Source organism: Apteryx mantelli, chromosome 1 (genome assembly GCF_036417845.1).
Source record: "Apteryx mantelli isolate bAptMan1 chromosome 1, bAptMan1.hap1, whole genome shotgun sequence".
Taxonomy (NCBI): domain Eukaryota; kingdom Metazoa; phylum Chordata; class Aves; order Apterygiformes; family Apterygidae; genus Apteryx; species Apteryx mantelli.
In genome coordinates this window covers 101,117,449-101,135,755 of record NC_089978.1, presented here as the reverse complement: position 1 = coordinate 101,135,755, position 18,307 = coordinate 101,117,449, and the positions used below count along the sequence as shown (strand labels likewise).

The following is an 18,307-nucleotide window of genomic DNA, read 5'->3' as shown; positions in this document are numbered from 1 at the left end:
TATGCGATTATGAAAGTACTTAGTGAAGTATAAATATAAGGTTTCCATTTGATAGTGTTTCTCTCCTTACTTCCAGCTGTGGTCATGCTTCAGACATTGCAAATGAGCATCTTTAGGCTCTCTGTTGGATTTTAGACAAGCTAATATACACTGTGACATTTATTTCAAGGCTTAGTGGATTGGTTTATGCAGAGAGCATTACACTGTGGTTGAGATCATCTCCTTCTGTGTTCTAAAATGCGGGGCTGCTTGCTCTGAAAATTTAGATTGCCTGTCTAGGGACAGGAGAGAGGCTGGCCACAGAATGGCCCACATTCTCAGCTCGGTTATTTGCTTCCCTTTGGTATGACAATTTGCTGACAATTGAAGCATGTTTAGGGTCTGAGTACTTGTTCAAGTCTTGCTATAGTACAGTGAGCAGGAAAATCTAGTGAGTCGTGAACTCTTTTTAAGTGAATGCACATGCTCTGGTTCACATTATTGTTAATAGGCATTCCTATACTGTCATTGCTTTTATACATGTCAGCACCATAACAGATATATTATATACATTCCAAAATGTATACGAAAAGTAGCTGGTAAGATCTGCTAGTTGAAGTTGTACCGATATTATTTTAAATGCTTCCTCATATGCACCCTCAATAGAATTCTACTCTTGCAGAATGAAATTTTTGTCCAAGGTCTCAGTAGAGAGGCAAATTTCTGTTGATAGCTTCTTGGAAGTTAAAGAAAAGGCCTTCAGCTCTTTTTGAATTTTACAAAATGTAAATGAATACAGGTACTTTTTATATGGAGAAGGCCTAAGATGCTATTTTCTGTGTGAAGAACTGGAAAATAACTGAATGCAAAGACAGTTCCCAGTCTTGCAAAAACTTACATACAGACTTAACTGCAAGTGTGTGAACTGTTCCACTAAAAGCAAAACACTTATTATATCATAAAATATTGATAATTGAGTCAAAATGACCAGCATAATCTTTTTTATTTATTTAATGAATTGGAATCATTAAAGTTATATTAATGCACATTAATATTAATAGTTTACATACACCTGCAAACACATCTATGTATTACTAACCCATATCAATTAATAGCTGCTATAACAATTATGAGATATGTCAAAAAATCTTACCTTGGACCTGCAAATTCAAAATTATTTCATCTGATCCCCAGTTGTTACTGGCCACACAGCTGTAGTATCCAGAGTCTTCTGCTTTCACAGTTCGGATGACAAAGCTGCCATTGCTAAAGATGCTTCTTCGCCCATCAATCATCACTAGACTGGGTGTCCCGTTACTACCTCACAGGAAACAAAGTGCATACATTAAAGAAGTTACAATCAAAATTACTCAGAATCTGATTATTTTCAAGCAACTAAGAATGGAAATGAAGAAAGAAAGAAAAGAGAATGGGGGTCCTCTTTAATTCAGATAGTATAGGAATATTTTCTGCTGGGAAACAGCTGCCATTTGCTTAAAGAAGGCAGATGCCCCAGCCCCAATTTGAGTGGAAAAGAGAACTCACTCTTTCCTTAACTATCTGTTACTTCATAAGAGTACCAAAATCAGGGTAAAAGGTAGTCTCTGGCTACAATGTCCATCCTTATAAAATAATAGCTATTACTGCAGTTCCTCATAGCACTGCAGTATCACTGCTGATCCACCACTTGGATGAAAATTTTTGTCCATGTGTTTCCGAGTGCCTCTGTCCAAATGTGAAACTAAAGATCAAAACAGAATCATGCAAAACAGGATATGTGCAAGAGATCTGCCTATATTCTGCACTCCACTGCACGATTAAAACGCATCAGACATTTTGCTTTCCTGGACTAAAACTATTTTGTGGACTTAAAGTTAAAACAGAAATGATCCTAGATTTAACATTTTGAATATTTACCTTTCCCCTTCATAACTTTTCCTGCTTTTTGATACCTTCTAATCTTGACAGCCAATCAGTTCTAGTTCAAGGAATTTCTGAACTCCTTGTCTACTGTGACTGTGTGCAGTTCCTGCAAACAACTCTTCTCCTTCCTGACATAACCATTCAGGATCACAGGCATTGCCACCTTCAGGTTTTTAACCAAATGGGTTAACCAAATATTTGAGCTGTGAGGTGCTGGTTACCTATCCTTCATCCATTTGACTGCTGGAGCTGGGTCTCCAACGGCTCTGCAAGGGAGGACAATGTCCTTCATCCAGGGAGTTGTGACCGTGCCACTGAATGTCAAAATTCTGGCAGGAGCTGAGCAAGAGAGAGAAAGACTGAAATGAAGTGCTCATTCATACAGCCCTTGGAAGGGAAACATAGACATCCAACATTAAATATTGAAAATGAAACCAATCTGCTTCAAGCTGTGCTTTTAGGAAACTAATTCTTTTTAACTCATAATATCAGCTACTCATTCAAGCACAAATATTACATTTTTAGTGTTTGGAAGACAAGTAACTGAAAGAGAGACTAGGAGGAGGACTGGAAGAGTCCTTGTGGGGAAAAAGGTAAAATGAGTAATTGATCTTTTTTACTGATTTTCATATACCTCTCAGTAGAAATTATGCACTAAAATTACATCAAAGGAATACTTCTCTCCAAACAAACTTCTAGCATGAAGTATCCGCAGCAGATAGCTATCTTACAAAAGCTAAATTATTGATATATTGCTCTTGCTATATTAAGGCTTGGATTCACTTAACAAAAGCTTACACTCTTGAGGTGAAAGTTACATGTTTTGTTCTCAATGTCTCAGTTGGGTTTTGGTAATTTGGATAACCTGTTTAATGATGAATCTGTGCTTTCATTGACTCAGCAGCTAGCTTTGTTTTAAACCCCCCTCTTCTCTAAAATATGCAATGTCTAAACAGCTTTTTCCGTGCCTCTGTTATAATCTTGCAATCATAACTTTTCCTGCTCTCTGCTCTACTTTGATTCCAAAGAAAAGATACAAACTGCACTAGCATTTTTTCCAGCTCAGTTTTGGACAAGATGGCTCTTTTTCACCATTTGGGCAGGGTGTAGATCTGGCAGTGAATGTTCGGCTTTTATTTGCAATGAAAAATTTGAGCCATTCTGACAGCTGGGGATTACCAGAAATGAGCATGACGCTAGTTACAGAACAGCTTACATAATGCTCCAAAATATTGGATTGAATATGTAGAGAAGTTTTTAGATGCCTCAGAATTCATTCATATGAGAGTGTAGATATGTCCTCAAAAATGATAAAAGCAATCACACTCTGATTTTGAAGAATTTACTGTTTTTCACACCAGTTTGGACCCATTAAGTTTGTACTGGGCTTCAAAACAGAACTCCAAATTAATATTTCTGTATATTATCTGTCAGGTATTTTTGTAGAGACTAAACTATACAAGAACACTGAGTTCTGATGTGGAAAGTAGAGTGAGTTCTCTTTGGAAAATGTGCTATGAAAGAACTCACTGCAGAATGTACAGATCATTGCATATTTTTCACTTAAGACTTCTATATTCAATGAGTTCAATACAAGTCAATAGAAGGTTTTTCTGTATTTTGTCAGGAAGTGCAGGTCTAACATATTGCCTGGAAATAGTCTTTTCTCTTTTATTGAGAAAACTCAATTTATTTTTAAGTACCAAAACATGGTGAGATTTTGCTCATTTTTAATACATCCCTTAAGTGCTCCAGAATTCAGAACTATTTTTTTGAGTATGACATTTTCTAACTAGCTGTAAGAGGGATAGGCTTTTTACAATAGCTAGGGAATTAAGCAAAATAAACTTACATGTACTAACATGTTAGTACATTACAAAGAGCCTATCTGGAATCCATAAATGGGAACAAACTCTTAAGTCAGTTCTATTCCTATTAGCTCTCACTTCACCTAAATGTATGAACAAAAATGTCCTGTAGTTTCAGCGTATAATACAGAGAACCAGTAAGATCATGTTAGAGCTTCAGTGTACTGTATTACTCAAGAATGACCCTTGATAGAATTATAATTCTTATTGGCCTTTAATTATACATTTCAGAGGCACATACTGAATGCAGATACACCAAATACTGTATTTTTAATCCTTATCTACTTCAGTCATGCACATTGATCAGAATGCACACTCACAAATCCATTTTGCACCAATTAGAAAAACATGAAAATGAGAGCCAGCATCAAATATAACTGGGACGTTTCATCTCAACAGCTTTTTATCCTATGCAAACACTATTTAAAATAAAGTCATGCATAAAAGAACAAGCCTTGAAGAGTGACAGGAAATTACTTCAGTGGGCTGCAGTGGGACTTGAGATATTCATAAAAATAAATGATTCCATACATTATACAATCAGTTTGGACTGCTTTTCCTATGTTCTCTTCAAGTGTTGTGGAATACTAGGCTTCTCAAGAGATTTTCCCTGGTTAAAATTTTAATTGAAAACACAAGAAATCGCTGTTCTAGTGATTTAGGGTAACAGACAAAGGCAAGGTTATGTAATGGGACAACACTACTTTCCTAACTGTGAAAAACTGTAGTGTCCATTCCTGGCTAAACAGCAGCTAAACCCTACTCGCGCCCTCCTTCTGGGAGGTCTGACGATTAACTGCTGCAGGAGGGTGCTCACAGCCTTGCTGCCTTGAGGAGGTGGTACAGCAGAAAGACGCAAAGACACTAGTCACTTCTTAGGTCTAATGATACAATCTTATTTTCCACTGCGGCACTCTTAAGGGCATATGTTCTGGAAAAGATCTACGCAGGCCTGTAATGCCACAAGCCATGGACTAATTAAACTAACTGAAACAGAAAAGTGCTCAATCTACCCAAGGACTGCACACACAGTGTGAAATGCTGACTCCACTGAAGTCAGGGTTAGAAGGCTCATTTGCTTGCAGTGGTACCAGGATTTCTTTGCAGTAGATGTTTAATGTTACTCATGCCATCTTTAAAAGCAGCAAGAGATGCTGTCAACTATGACTGTTTACAAAACACATCTCTAAGCACCTGAACTGCTCCTGGTACCAGCAGCACTTTCTGAATAACGGTGGTTAGAAACATGAATTCCTGTTCCATGCAGTGTCTTTAAAAACATGGATCAAACCAAAATGAAATATCAAATGCAGACATTTGCTCCATAACAAGTAGTATGAAATCTTACCTAAAATGAGCTAGTAATCCTTTTCTCCCTGGCTAGCCCACCTCTCCAGTATTGTTCAAAAGGTTCGGCTATTTCCAACTGCTGCCAGTTACTTCAGGAAATTTTTTTTTAGTGTAGGAATCCTACTGAAACCTTCAGCATTAGATGACATCATTATCACCAAACATTCTGTGATTTCCCTTTATTTTTAATGGTTATCTCAACAGTGAATTTTTCCTTATGTTATAGGCTGGATAGCAGATCTCCAGAGCACAGTATTTCTGTTGCAGTTCTTACAGAGCATGGCTTTTAATATTCTGTGTGTTATATTTACCATGATGTGCAGAAGTAACACAAACTTCACAGAAGCATAAGACAGTGGTAAGATCACAGAACACAACTCAGAAGTGCACATTACAAAAGCATACAGCATTTTTGTGGAAGTATCCACAGCTTTCCTTCCATTATCTGTTCCTTTCCTGTAGTGAGTGCTTGTAAAAGAGTTGGTAAAATAGCATGAAAATTCTTAACGCCAATTTTCTGTATACCTTAACTTCTACTACTCTTCTGAGACTGGTAACAAGTACACAAACAAAAAAAAAGAAAACTAGAAACAAATTAAATCCCAAGTGAAATTCATTTGAAAGCAATAGGTTTGAAACGATAATAGGCATTCAGGAAGTTAAACACTTTGAGTTTCACATACCTCTCCCTTTTGAGCCAAGAGAGCTTTACACAGCGTGTAGGCAATTCGGCTACAGGGCTTTGCCTCATTGCTATCAAAGTTCCCCAAATGTCTACAGGCTACCTACTGTCCTTATGTTGAATGGCATGGCACTGGATTAGGGCTATGTCTGTTCCTATATACTGCAAATTACCCAGTCATTAATTGAAGATAAAAAGGTACCTTCACTGAACAGCACACTTTCTCATGCAAATGTGGTTTTCTGCATGTTTGCTTGCTTAAATTATGAATCCTATTAACTATACTCATTGTCACAACAGCCAGAACTTCTTAGCAAGAGGCCATCACACACTTGATTTTTTTTCTGGAGGACACAATCAAATTTAAAAGGTAAACTGTACGAGGAAACTCTGAATAAGAGCTGTGGCAGTTCACTGCAGCTCAACTAAATCAGAACACAAGAGCTGTCACTGAACACCATGGTTCAGGAGTTTCTTTCACTTACTGTCTAACAGAAGAATATAGAGTGTACTCCAGCATGATGAAACACTAAAGAAACAGACTGATGGTGTGTGCGTGGTATCATGTCAGACCCATGTGTTGTTTAAAATCATTAAATACACAAAGCATCATAGACTAGGAGGCAAGTCTGTTCAACATTAATGTTCAAGTAGACAACAAGAACAGGGAAAACTTGACATTAAAGCAAAGTCAAAGAGTTTACCCCAAAGGATCAGATGGCCATAGGCCTAATTCTGTTGTCTTCATGTCACTGGCAAATGCCATTCTCCATTAGTTGTGGTCAGTAAATAGGAGGAACAAAGTGCATGCAAGATTTCCTGTCTTTTAGACATATTTGATAGGCTAAAAACAGAAATTTCAAATCAGCAATGAAATATGATTCAGTGAGGCAGAGCGTGCTTACATCATGGAGGCTGAATTTTGCTTGCTGTGGTTACTTTCTTTTTTTTTTCTTTGGCTTACTTTTGTCAGTTAATTACAGGGAATCACAATATGTTCTGAAATATGGAGACACTAAAGAAAGAAATGTTAACCTGAATTAAGCTTTAATTTAAATTGGACTAGCCATTTTATGTCAAACCGCTATCTAGACATTCTCACTGAGAATTAAGGGGGTTTTAATTAAGTTGACATAATTCAATTCCAAGTTAACTCTCATTAGCTGTCATGATGGTATCATTACATGGACAGTTACCGTGAAGTAAGTGGAAAAGAAAGGAAGCAAACTAAAGGAAGCAAAAAACAAAAAAGGAAGCAAAATTCACGGTAAGAGCCCATAAGATGCTTTTGCACTCGGGACTTCTTCCCCCCTGTAAACCAGCCTTTTGTGCTCCTTGTGGCAAAATCAGGCTTTAACTGCTTCTAACCCCATGATGTGTTACATGCTTTAGATGTTTTGGGGTGAAAGGACTTCAAGGCTATTAACTTTGTCCATTATTCTTCATCTGTGTGTCCACTGTCCTTATCACTGATCACCACTTTCTTCCAGTTCTCTAAAAGGTTCAGTTGTGCATTCAGACAGGAAATCTCATACAGGATATAATAATTTCTAACCTGGCTATATCCAAGGTTCATAAAATTGCTACGTATCCATATTCCTAGCGCCGATCACAATTTCCACAAATGGATTATTCATCACTTTTTCAGTCCAAAGAGTATGCCTATAACAGGCTTGTCTTGACCATTATCTAATGTAGATTTTATATTGCAGCATCACTACTAGGATGCATTCTGTTGTCCTTCAGAATAAAGTTTTGCATACACTGACTTGTCTATATTGAAGTAATTAGTTACTTTTCCTAAAAGTCCCCCCGTCATTTCATACAAGATATTTTTAAGTTGATTTATTTGGCATCATGGATCATATTAATAAGCTTTGCCGGAGCAGGTTTAATTCCAGCTTGTAGAAAGTTTGTTCAGTTTAGGTACATGTGGATCAATTTGTAACTTCTCTGTTTTTGGCAATCCTAGAGCTATCACATCCTGCATTTCTTCACAACCAGATCAACTCATCTGGATATCTGTGAACTTTGCATTGGTCTGCATTCATCTTGTCTGAACACTTTCTTTCCTTTTAAATACATAGCAGATGGAGAAAGTGAACTTCTGGTGCTTTACGCGCTGGGGTCCCTGCACAGTACCAAGATTGCCTATGTCCCTAATCTATTAGTATTAGACCACATTATTGTCTAATTGTTTCTGATTTTATTCAAGTATCAATGTATTATGTCTATTTTTGTTGACTCCTATATGAATGCATCATACATTCATAATGCATAAGTAACTGCCAGTCTCAACAGAGAAGCATATTGAAACCTTTGCCCTGTTTCTCTGAGGCATTTTTCAGAGGCTTCCCTTTCAGATGTCCCTTACACTCCTCATCCACCTTTTAACACCCCAACTTTGGTCTCACAGATGTTCAAAATGCAGTAGGCAGTTATCCTATGGGAATAAAACAACGGAAAACCTGCAGACTTTTCATAGCCTTTTAGTCATTCATAAGGTCACTACACTAATGCTGTGTAGCCACTAAGAAAAAAGCTCTTCTGAAAGATGCCAGATGTTAAAAGAAGCAGAAACAAAAGGTGAGTCTACCCAGCTGACATAAAGAGACTTTCAGTAATGGCATGGGGAGCAAACATTCCCCTGTTTGTTCCCACTGAGGCCAATTTACCTTGCTAGACCCTCCCCACATTAACACTGATAAATCTTCCACTGTGAGCCGAAGTAGTAACATCATAGTTACTATAAGTTCCCTGTAGTAATGTTGAAAAATACCCATCCCATATGATAAAATCTTTAACCTCGAGGAGAGGCAAAGAAAAGGCACAGAAGTCCCCATCACAAGCCTAATGAATCCTGCCTGCAACTCCTACTCATTAGAAAGCTATTTCACATGTTAAAATTGTACCTTCCAAATACCATCACCTGATAGTTTATCATCAAACTGGTTAGCTACCATCTAGGTAGCTAGGAACAGCAAGCATCCCCATGGTGATGGTATATGCTTCTCCATGCAGAAAATGCATTTTGTTCATGTTGGTGGTGTTTGGCTGAAGTTCTGCAATGCTTTTTAAGAAAGTATCTGTCATCATAAAGCACTAGACACTTTCTTTTACATTACTACATCATTAGCCACATGACTGAAGCAGCAGCAGCCTTGTGAAACTGTAAAGTCAATCACATGGATCTACCTTTGCAACTCCAGGGACAAGTGCACTAAACCATTCATATTGGCAACTGCTGTGATAATTTAATTTGAGTGGGGGGAAAAAAAAAGATCAATTATGAAGACCCCATGCAGAGATTACTGATAAGACTCACCTCACCTTGCTATCTAAAAAGTTAGGTGCCTATCTCCAAGCTAAGGTGGTAAAGTCTTGTAATTATGAAGTCTAATGGTACAGGTAAGGCAGAATGTATGGGCCCAAGTAATATCTGTTATTAGAACAACTAATATAGCTGGAAAAAAATACACAGGATTTCAGGCACATTATCCCTTCTTAAGATCTGAAATAGAAGCAGCAATTGTTCAAAGCTAATGCAAATTGAGAACAATTGCTCAGAGTTTAGATATGTTAATCAGCTCATTTGATATAGAAGATAGTACCTGCGGAATACACAAGAGATATCAGTAAGGAGAGGAATGATAAAGACATTATCCTGTATGGCAAAAAAAGAGAGAGATACACTCAGTAGGGGAGGGCATCATCTGAAATCTCTCTGTACCCAACAAAAGAAGATAAAAATTGCTCCAAAAAGCAATTTATTTCCTTCTAAGGTAGGTGGGATGAATTACCCCCTAGAGGAGTACATCATTCTTTCTCTCTCTGCTGACTATAGCAAAAGCTTGGGCAATTAGCAAAGAGTTGGTATCTAACTTTTGGAGAGAACTGAAGTTACTCCTGACAAATCCCACTCTTAGTAAGCAATGAGATATAAAGAAACCACATGCCAATTATAACAGTAATTAGCATTGTAAAGTTTTGGATTACTTTAAAAAGTGCTGTCATCATACCTTTAGCTAGCGGTTCTACAGTAATAATTTCGCTGCTGTTGCCTCTTCCCGCAGCAGTCACTGCCACCACCCAGACACTGTACTGTCGATTCCGATTTAGGTTAGGGATTCTGTAGGAAAATGAGTCAGGAGAGGCTTCAAACTCGCTGATTACCTGTGATGGGAGAGACAAATGTTTCCAAACTAAAATAAACAGTAGCTGGAGAAAGACTGTTAACTGGAGTGCTACAAAGCCCATTACTTCTGGGTACTTTGAATGAGTATCAGTTACTTCAAACAGATGGCAAATGGCAATAAACAGAGCAGTCACAATAACTTGTTGCAATCAATTTATATTCAGTGAATTTGGGCCTATATGTTGTTTACAATTTGTTTTTATTCAGATTAGAATTTTTATGAGTCTGTTTGTTTTTGCAGAGTTGGTAAGTGAACATATTTGACAAATTTGTACCATGCATAGTTCTGACATCCAATTTTATTTTAGACAGATTTTCCCAACAGAGGATTCAGTCCTGTGTCTGATATGAAATCTGAAGTTTATTACTCTAGATTTGTCATTGATCACCTAAAACCTTTGTGGTGGTGGTCCTTATCCCTGGGTTGGGTGGTTTATTCCTTTACTAAATGGAATGAGTCAAGAATAAAATTTTATTATTTTAATAGACTGCTAAACTTCCCCCTGAGACTAGCTTTGTTTAATCACAAAATTATTTTCATTCAAAGATTCCCCGCAGAAGGTCATCTCAGCTATTTAGTTGCATTAGCATGGCATGACAAGCATTGCAGGAAATGTCAGTTCAGTCTATTCTGGCACTGCCACTCAGGTGCCTTGGCTGTGGGCTGCAACTAAGCCAACAAGCTGCTAAGCAAGACAATTGCTTAGTGGTGAGACATTATGCAGTGTGCCTAAAGTGACCCTTGCAAGGAAAGGTGCAAAGGAATATATAGATTCCTCCACTGTACATAGACTTTGTGCCCTTCAGCACATACTCTACAAGAAGCTTTACTCCCTGGAGGATGAGAAGGGAAACCTCATCAGGATTGACCAGTATTACAATATTCAGCATAACCAGTTTTAGTTCTGACACAGGCTCTGTGAACTTGTATGTAAAAATAGTGGGGAAACTAACCATTAGAATGAATAATGACTAGCTTCTCTGTACAATACTAAGCATGGCAATGGCTAACTAATACTAGGCTAAAAATAATAAAACATTAACGACACAGAAACGATGATTTTACTGTGAATCTACATTAAAAATACTACATCAGCATAATCTAAACTTGATTTAGACTGACAGAAGGGGTGCAAGAAAGCTCTTTGATATACAAATATCTGCTGGTGCTAAAGGCCAATTTCAGTTGATTAGCATTTCAAAAGGTAGTTTGACCTGAAAGCATTTCAATATATAGTCCTTCAAAGTGAATTCCAAATAAATAAGGGTTGTTTCTCAGGTATCATTAAACACCTCTCCAGTATGAACTGGTAGCCAGTCTCAGCTACTGGAAGGGCCACTGCATTTCTCTGTTCTTGAGCTGGCATTTCCTATAGCAGGGAAGACAATGGGGAGGGGGCAGTTCATCTCATTTCACTTTTGAAATCTACAGCGAAGACATCTGTATCCAAGCTAGTCACCCTGACTCCCTTCAGAGACCATGCAAAGAAATGGGCACTTCTAAGCCAAGGTTCATCGGCCTATATATGAGACACATGCAGTAAAGTAGGATGAATTACGCCCTAGAAATACTTGTATTTCTCCACCAGCTATGGAAGTGTTCAGGTGACTAGCTCAGGCATAGATGTCTGTACTAGAGACATCTACAATTAAGTAAGCTGAATAAGACTACATCACATTAATGCACTTGTTGACTAAAATACTTAACTCTCTGCTTTTATACAAATGTGTGCTACAAGCAGATTACCAGTCTACTTAATTTGAGGGTCCCAGCTGATATTTTTAAATGCAGCTTTGGCTTGTCTTGATCTCATGTTGATCATACTGTGTTAATTTATATGCTTTTTAAAAAAGGTATATTTTCCAGGTTAGATATGCCATGATGATATCAACATCAAAAGCATCAGTAACAATAATGAAATGCTATTTTATGAAAGCATTGCTAAGTTAGTCTTTCATTCTGAAGGAGAGTTCATTCCTCCAAAGAAGACCTCTATATCACTGGTACTCAACCAGTGATATATGGGGCAATTCTGATTTATAAAAGAGCAGGATATGATCCATAAAAAACTGCAAATCAGTGACTCAACCCTATGAAGTCCCTGGGACAGTCCCCTATGGGCAGTGAGATGTTTCATTGTTTCTTTCTGTCCTCAGAAGATCAGTAGTCCTTGAAACAAAATGCATGAATGACCTCTTCTGGAAATTAGCCTGGCTAATCTGCCAGGCTGTAGTTCATCTAGCATGAGTCCCTCTATTTACTTCTATATATATCCTGTTTCTTCCATGGAGACTAACTTTCCTGGGGGACTGGTTTGTCCCTGCTAACAGTTATCTTGGCTCAACACAAGCTCACATAGGGGCTTCACTGCACATTCTAGCCAATCTCATTTCTACTGTCATAATGCCAAGTCAGTTTGTCCCATTTAGCAAGCATTTGCCTGGGTTTACACTGCTGATATGCAGAGGTCAGTGCAGACAGACACTTCTATTATTATGTGAAATATTACAGAGAGCTTTGAGAACCATCTGTCTTGACATTTACACAAGAATATTGGACAAATGCCCATGGCTTGACAGGCTGAATCTTTGTGAGGTCATACCTAAAAATTAATATATTGATCATGGCACAGGAGGCTGAATTTTAATATTCATGAGGCAGCATTTCTGAGGATGAATTTGAAAGTCAAACAGGCTAGCCTGTCGTTGGCACTTAGGCTCTACTTACCAATACAGCTATAAAGCACAATCTACTTCTAAAACACCTACTAACATGGAATGAGGATACAGCATTTAGGAACAGCAAACCATTACAGACCTCCTTATTGCTCAATGATCAGAAATTTCCAAGATTTCTTTCCAGTGAACACCAGTCCAGTTAAATTTACAGTGACTTTTCCAAGACTCCCATGGTTAATGAAAGAAATATACGGCTGCCTTTGGGAGCCATTCCAAATACCGCAGATCTGCTGGAAGTGCCTCACTGTTCAGTTCTGCAATGGCAGAGCCTGGGACAGTCAGACACTGACTTACAGCTTTGGCATTTATCACCAAACACAGCTGGGGCACTCTGGTTTGAGATTGTATGGTTGGGATACAGTGAGCAGCTGAACAGAAGACAGACCTCAGCCTTGAAGCTGCAGCATTGGCACTAAGCCCTCCTGCTCTGAAGACAAAAGCTAAAAACAAAACCAAAAAACAACCAGTCCTCAAAAATTCCTCTGGTTGCAATGTGGTCAGCTGGAAGAGCAGGCAAAATTGTATCAAAGCAGAGGAGCTCTCTTCCTGGAGCTCCAAAGATAGAAGAATCACACAATTAGCTTCTCTAATGCTTTTCAAAGTGCCTTGTCTTCAATTCCTTTCTTTCTCCCACAGAGAATCAGCATCATTCATACATTTACAACTGTAGATATTTCAAATATAAATTTGGTTATTCATCAAATTCATTTATTAATTTGATCTGGTAAACATATCTTCACTCAATTAGCCTTCTTATTTTCTTAAGGCAAAGTACTATAGCAAAAGATTTTGGTTTCTAACTGGTTAACACACACCTCCTGTTTCCTCAGCTAACATTTCCTTTCAAACACTTGGGGATGCTCCAGTGACAAAGAATCAATTTTGCTTTTAACTTTTGCCTGTCATTTCAATCAGACTAACAAGGAGAAAAAAGGGCAGCTTTGCCAGCAAAGAGAAGGTTAAACAATTGTAATAAGAAATATTTTAAAGGAATGCCACCTTGTCACATACTGGTCTTTGCATGTGCCAATATAAAACACTTTCTGCTGCTTTATCCCCAAAGCAGTAATATACTTGCTCAAGGGCTTTTTTTTCCAACTGTTTTTTTATTCATCTTGTAGATGATGGGTTAATTTTTCTTCTCTCTTTAGCTCATTGTCTAAGAAGCACAGACAGGGCTAAGACTCTAAAAAGCCAGCAAGGGCTGCGCAGCATAAAATGAAATCAAAGGCTCTTCTTAGGATGTGGTCTATTTGCTTCACAGAACCAGATAAGGGCAAAAGATGCTGAGGAACAGTCACTCCAGGTAGCATCATTTTCCTTGATGCAACTTCAGCTCTACTGGTATATATTGCTTCATATGCTTTGAAACAATATGCTACCTTCTGGTATTTCTGACTCCTTTAGAAAGATGAGGTGCACAAATTCAGAACCCTCAGACTGATTTTTGTTTGTTTGTTGTTTTTTAACTCAGCCTGGAAAAACTTCAGAAGGATGCTTTAGAAGAAAAGTACATTTGCAACAGTTTTCCAGGCAATCAGGGAGTTAAGGTAATGGGCAGCTGTATCCAGCTGTGAACTGGAAGATGACTGGCTTTCTTATCCTATCTAGAACTACATCTATGCAATTTCTGAGATAAGACAGCTGCACTGAAAATCTCTATCTCCTGGTTCTCTGCAAGTTGTGAGGAAACCTGGAGGTGAACAGAGAAGGCCATATAAAGACTTTAATGTCAAGAATGAAAAGCAAGATACACTTTAGATTTATGGTGTGTATAGTGAAGTAAGAGAGAATACAGGATGGCTACCTCATATCATGTGTCTCAGCTTGAAAATTAAAAAAACTATTTTAGCTAGAGTGGCATGTATGTTTTCACTATGAATTTGGGGGTAAAATATGACCATAGAATCATCTAAAAATAGGACTGGAAAGACACTGAGAGCTGACCAAAGTTTATCCTCCTTCTCCAAACCATGTTCAACTATATCTGCACAATTTCAGATATATTCTGCAACTCCTTAGGCTGCACAGCCTATTCCAACACTTAACTAATCTTACAATTAGAAAGATTTCTTAAAGCCTAACTTGAGCATTTCATGCTGCAGTTTAAACCCATATCTTCTTTTCCACTCTACTAGAAACATGGAAAATCAATTACTACTTTCATCTTTGCACCAACCTTTAATCTTCATGAAGAGTTATCCTTCCTTTTCCCACTCCACTGCCCTTATCTTTTTCAGACTTGACAGCAGCAATGCTTTCTACTTTTCCTAGAAATCATGTTTTCTCTAACAGTTTCTCTAATAATAACCATTGCTATCCTTTGGATTGCTTACAATGGGTCCACAGTTTTCTTGAATGCAATTTCCAAACCTGTATTCGATAATCCCAGAGTATGGCATTTGTTTTTTTTACAATAGGATTATAAACTAATTTATATTCATCCTGGGATACACAATAACCCCAAAACCTCTTCTCAAGAATCTAGCCAATTGTTCTCTACCCTGCATCCAAGCAGCTGGTTATTCATTGTATTCATCTCCTTGCACTTACCTATACTAAATTTTATCTGACCTTTTCCAGACTACTTTTCCAGTTTGTTGAGATCACTCTGAATTCTAGTTCTGTCCCCAATATAACTGAAATCCCTTACCTTGTGTCTGCTGCAAATTTAATAGGCACACTTGCACTTTCATTTTCCAGGCCACTAATGAAAACACTGAACAAAAGTGGACTTAAGAGAGATACCTATGCTTCTCCTTCCCACCCACAACAATGAACCAGTAGTTTCGTAGCCTTCTACAGAGTAGCTATCAGTTTTGTATCTATCCCGAGTTGTCTCAGAGAAACAATGCTTGCTGAACTAGTTCTCTTTCAATAAGCGTGTTCCCTATAGGCTTATCTATGCTGCTAAGTAGGAAAGAGCCAGGAAGTGTATTGAGCTCTCTGCCCCGATGGTGCACATTGCTTTTTAGTTTAATCTCTGACTTAGTTTTGAACTACTCTAAATAACTCTCTGCAAAGCAAATCTGCTTTAGAGCGGCTAGTACTAAGCAGCATGGACATGAGTCAGTTAATGTTAGGAGAGCCAGGGGCCACTCCTTGACCCTTGTTTATGCAGCAATATAGATGTGGCCTACTATGAGCACTGAGTCACATCAGTAATTAAGTTTTTACTTCTATAAGGTCAAAACAAAAAATATCTCCATCTTCTTGCACATCATCAACACAGAACTGTCTACCCTGTTCTACCTTAAGTCTTCATTGTTCCCAGAAATGATGGTTTGGAGTCTCTTGGGTTGACAAGTTACCTAGTACTTCGGGCTTTGACAAGTTGTTTCTACCTGGAAGCAAACTGGGTTAATAGGAAATGGATACAACACTGTATTTATAAAGAATGGACTTCAAGTCGCTGTGTCCCTCAACAGAGTGGACAGACGTCAGAATCTGCCCTCTCAGTGAATTCCCTGAGACATCTAACTCTGCCCATAGACTTCTTCCTAAGGTCACTTACCACTGTTTTTTCTCTAGGTCTGCTAGCTTTTGCCTTGCTTCCTTTCTCAGACGCACAGGCTGTCAGAGCTGCAAACAACCAACAGTCCTGTCTCACCATTTTCAGTAAGACCCTGGATATCATTTGGTCATATAATGTGGCTTCTGCTCAGGTCTTGCAGTTTTGGCCCATGTTTTGAAACGTAACATCTACTTCTTACTCAGTATTATTGGAGCTAAATGTTGTAAATAGAAGCTGTGCAGAAAACAGAATGTAGTTTCCATGTAAAATTTTACCTTTTTAAAATTCTGAACTGAACTGAAATGTTGGAAAATAAACAACAGATGTTTCAGAAACTGTATAGCCAGCTTCTGGCCTTCCCACCCAGAGCAAAATCTTGTGAACCCACTTGCAGGGCCTAGGCCCAGAAGACAGTCTGCTGCCCAGATCTCCAGGTAGCCCATGTAGTCAAGAAGGTCAGGAACAACACAAGTACACAGCCTGCTCCTCCATTTGGGACAACCCACAGGAGCCAGAGAGTCCATCAGCCTTCCAGGGCTCATGATGAAGGAAGCAGCATGTGGGGTCACAGGCAGATGACCATGGGAAGTCAGACCAGCAGACCATCAGCTGGGCTGCCAGCTGGCCCTCCTGGCTCCTTTGCTGTCCCCAAGTCACCAGACTTTTACAGAGCATTTCAGTCAAATCACAGATTGTGTGACCCCATCTAGTCTCCTATACCATACAGAAGGGAATGTGATGAATCCACATCTGCTGAAATACACTGAAACCGATGGCAAGGACTTACTGTTAGACTATATTGATAAACCTATATGTGAAATGAGGTCGTGAGACAAGACCAGAATTTTATGAAAAAATAATATCAAGTGGGTTTTAGTAGGGCTTTACAAGGAGATCTTTTAAAAATTATTTCAAACAGTACATCAGCAGCACTAAATTTACATTCTGTCACTTAAAATTTCTCTTACAGATCTGTACCATGACAAAAATAAGATAAGCAAAAATGTAAAGTTGACAAATCAATTAAAAGAATGAATCTGCTATATTTTGGAGCCAGTAATAAAGCTGTGAAATATCTATGAAAAAGCTATAAAGAGTATAATTGTGGCATATTAAAAAGGACATACTTTAAATAGCATTCAAAATAAGTTTTTCAAACAACCAAAAAAGACTATAAAATAGTACTATGCTATATAAAGAACAAGAATTAATAAACATAAATATCCTCATGCTGTAAAAATTACTGTATAGGCAAAGTGATAAATACTGTCTGTAGTACCTGAATCAATGAACATAGATTTTAAATTCTCAGCCTTACAGATTCTGCTGACTCTAAAGAACCTTCCATTCAATGGTAACTTTTTGGCTTAGCCCACTTCTAATAGTTACTTTTCCCACTCTTCTGAGAGACTTTCAGCATACCTTTAATCACGGCAGTCTCTACAATGCAACAAAAACCCAGTTCCTACTTACAATTATAAGTTTTTGCACCATTTTCCATGAGTTTTATTCAAGTCTTTAAAACTGGAGAGAGACTGGGGACCAGAGAATGTGATGCAAAGCCTCCTCGCATTGAGTAAAAATTTGGGCAGATCCTGTGCAAAACAAAGATAAAACTTGTGTCTGCCTGAAAAAACTGCTTGGAAAATATCTGGATGGTGGAAACTGATGTCAGCTAATTCTGGTTGTTTAAAGATTAGATACCTTGTTCAAGATAACTGTATATACTGTCTCTAGAGTGAACAGAGAGAAGGGACACTTTTGGAAGAAGACACACATGACTTCTCTCAGATGTCTAGCTTCTTTCCTTCAATGATTGCATAGGAAGCCTCAGTGACCCCAGAAGCAGACTAGGTATCTCTCTCTGAGATGGCTGAAGTCAACTGAGGTGAATCCCACCTTCAGCATATGCGCTGCAGAGATAGTACAAAGATGATTTTCTTCTTCACAGGGCAACCACCAGAGCGTACTGTGTATGTTTTTGATAGGATATCTGTAATAAGTAGCAGTGAATGTCCTTCTGGTGTTTTGTGGGATAGGATCTCATTGGGATTATG

At 38.2% G+C, this 18,307-nt stretch overlaps 1 protein-coding gene across 1 annotated transcript in view; it reads right to left on the bottom strand.

The window, feature by feature from the left end:
- DSCAM (DS cell adhesion molecule) overlaps positions 1-18,307 on the bottom strand; it is a 405,855-nt gene that overhangs the window by 52,004 nt on the left and 335,544 nt on the right. Inside the window, exons 19-21 of the mRNA XM_013955244.2 lie at positions 9,822-9,975; positions 2,124-2,241; positions 1,133-1,296 (exon numbers count right to left, since the gene is read on the bottom strand). Of these exons, the coding sequence (XP_013810698.2) occupies positions 1,133-1,296; positions 2,124-2,241; positions 9,822-9,975 (436 nt within the window). The remainder of the gene's footprint in view (positions 1-1,132; positions 1,297-2,123; positions 2,242-9,821; positions 9,976-18,307) is intronic.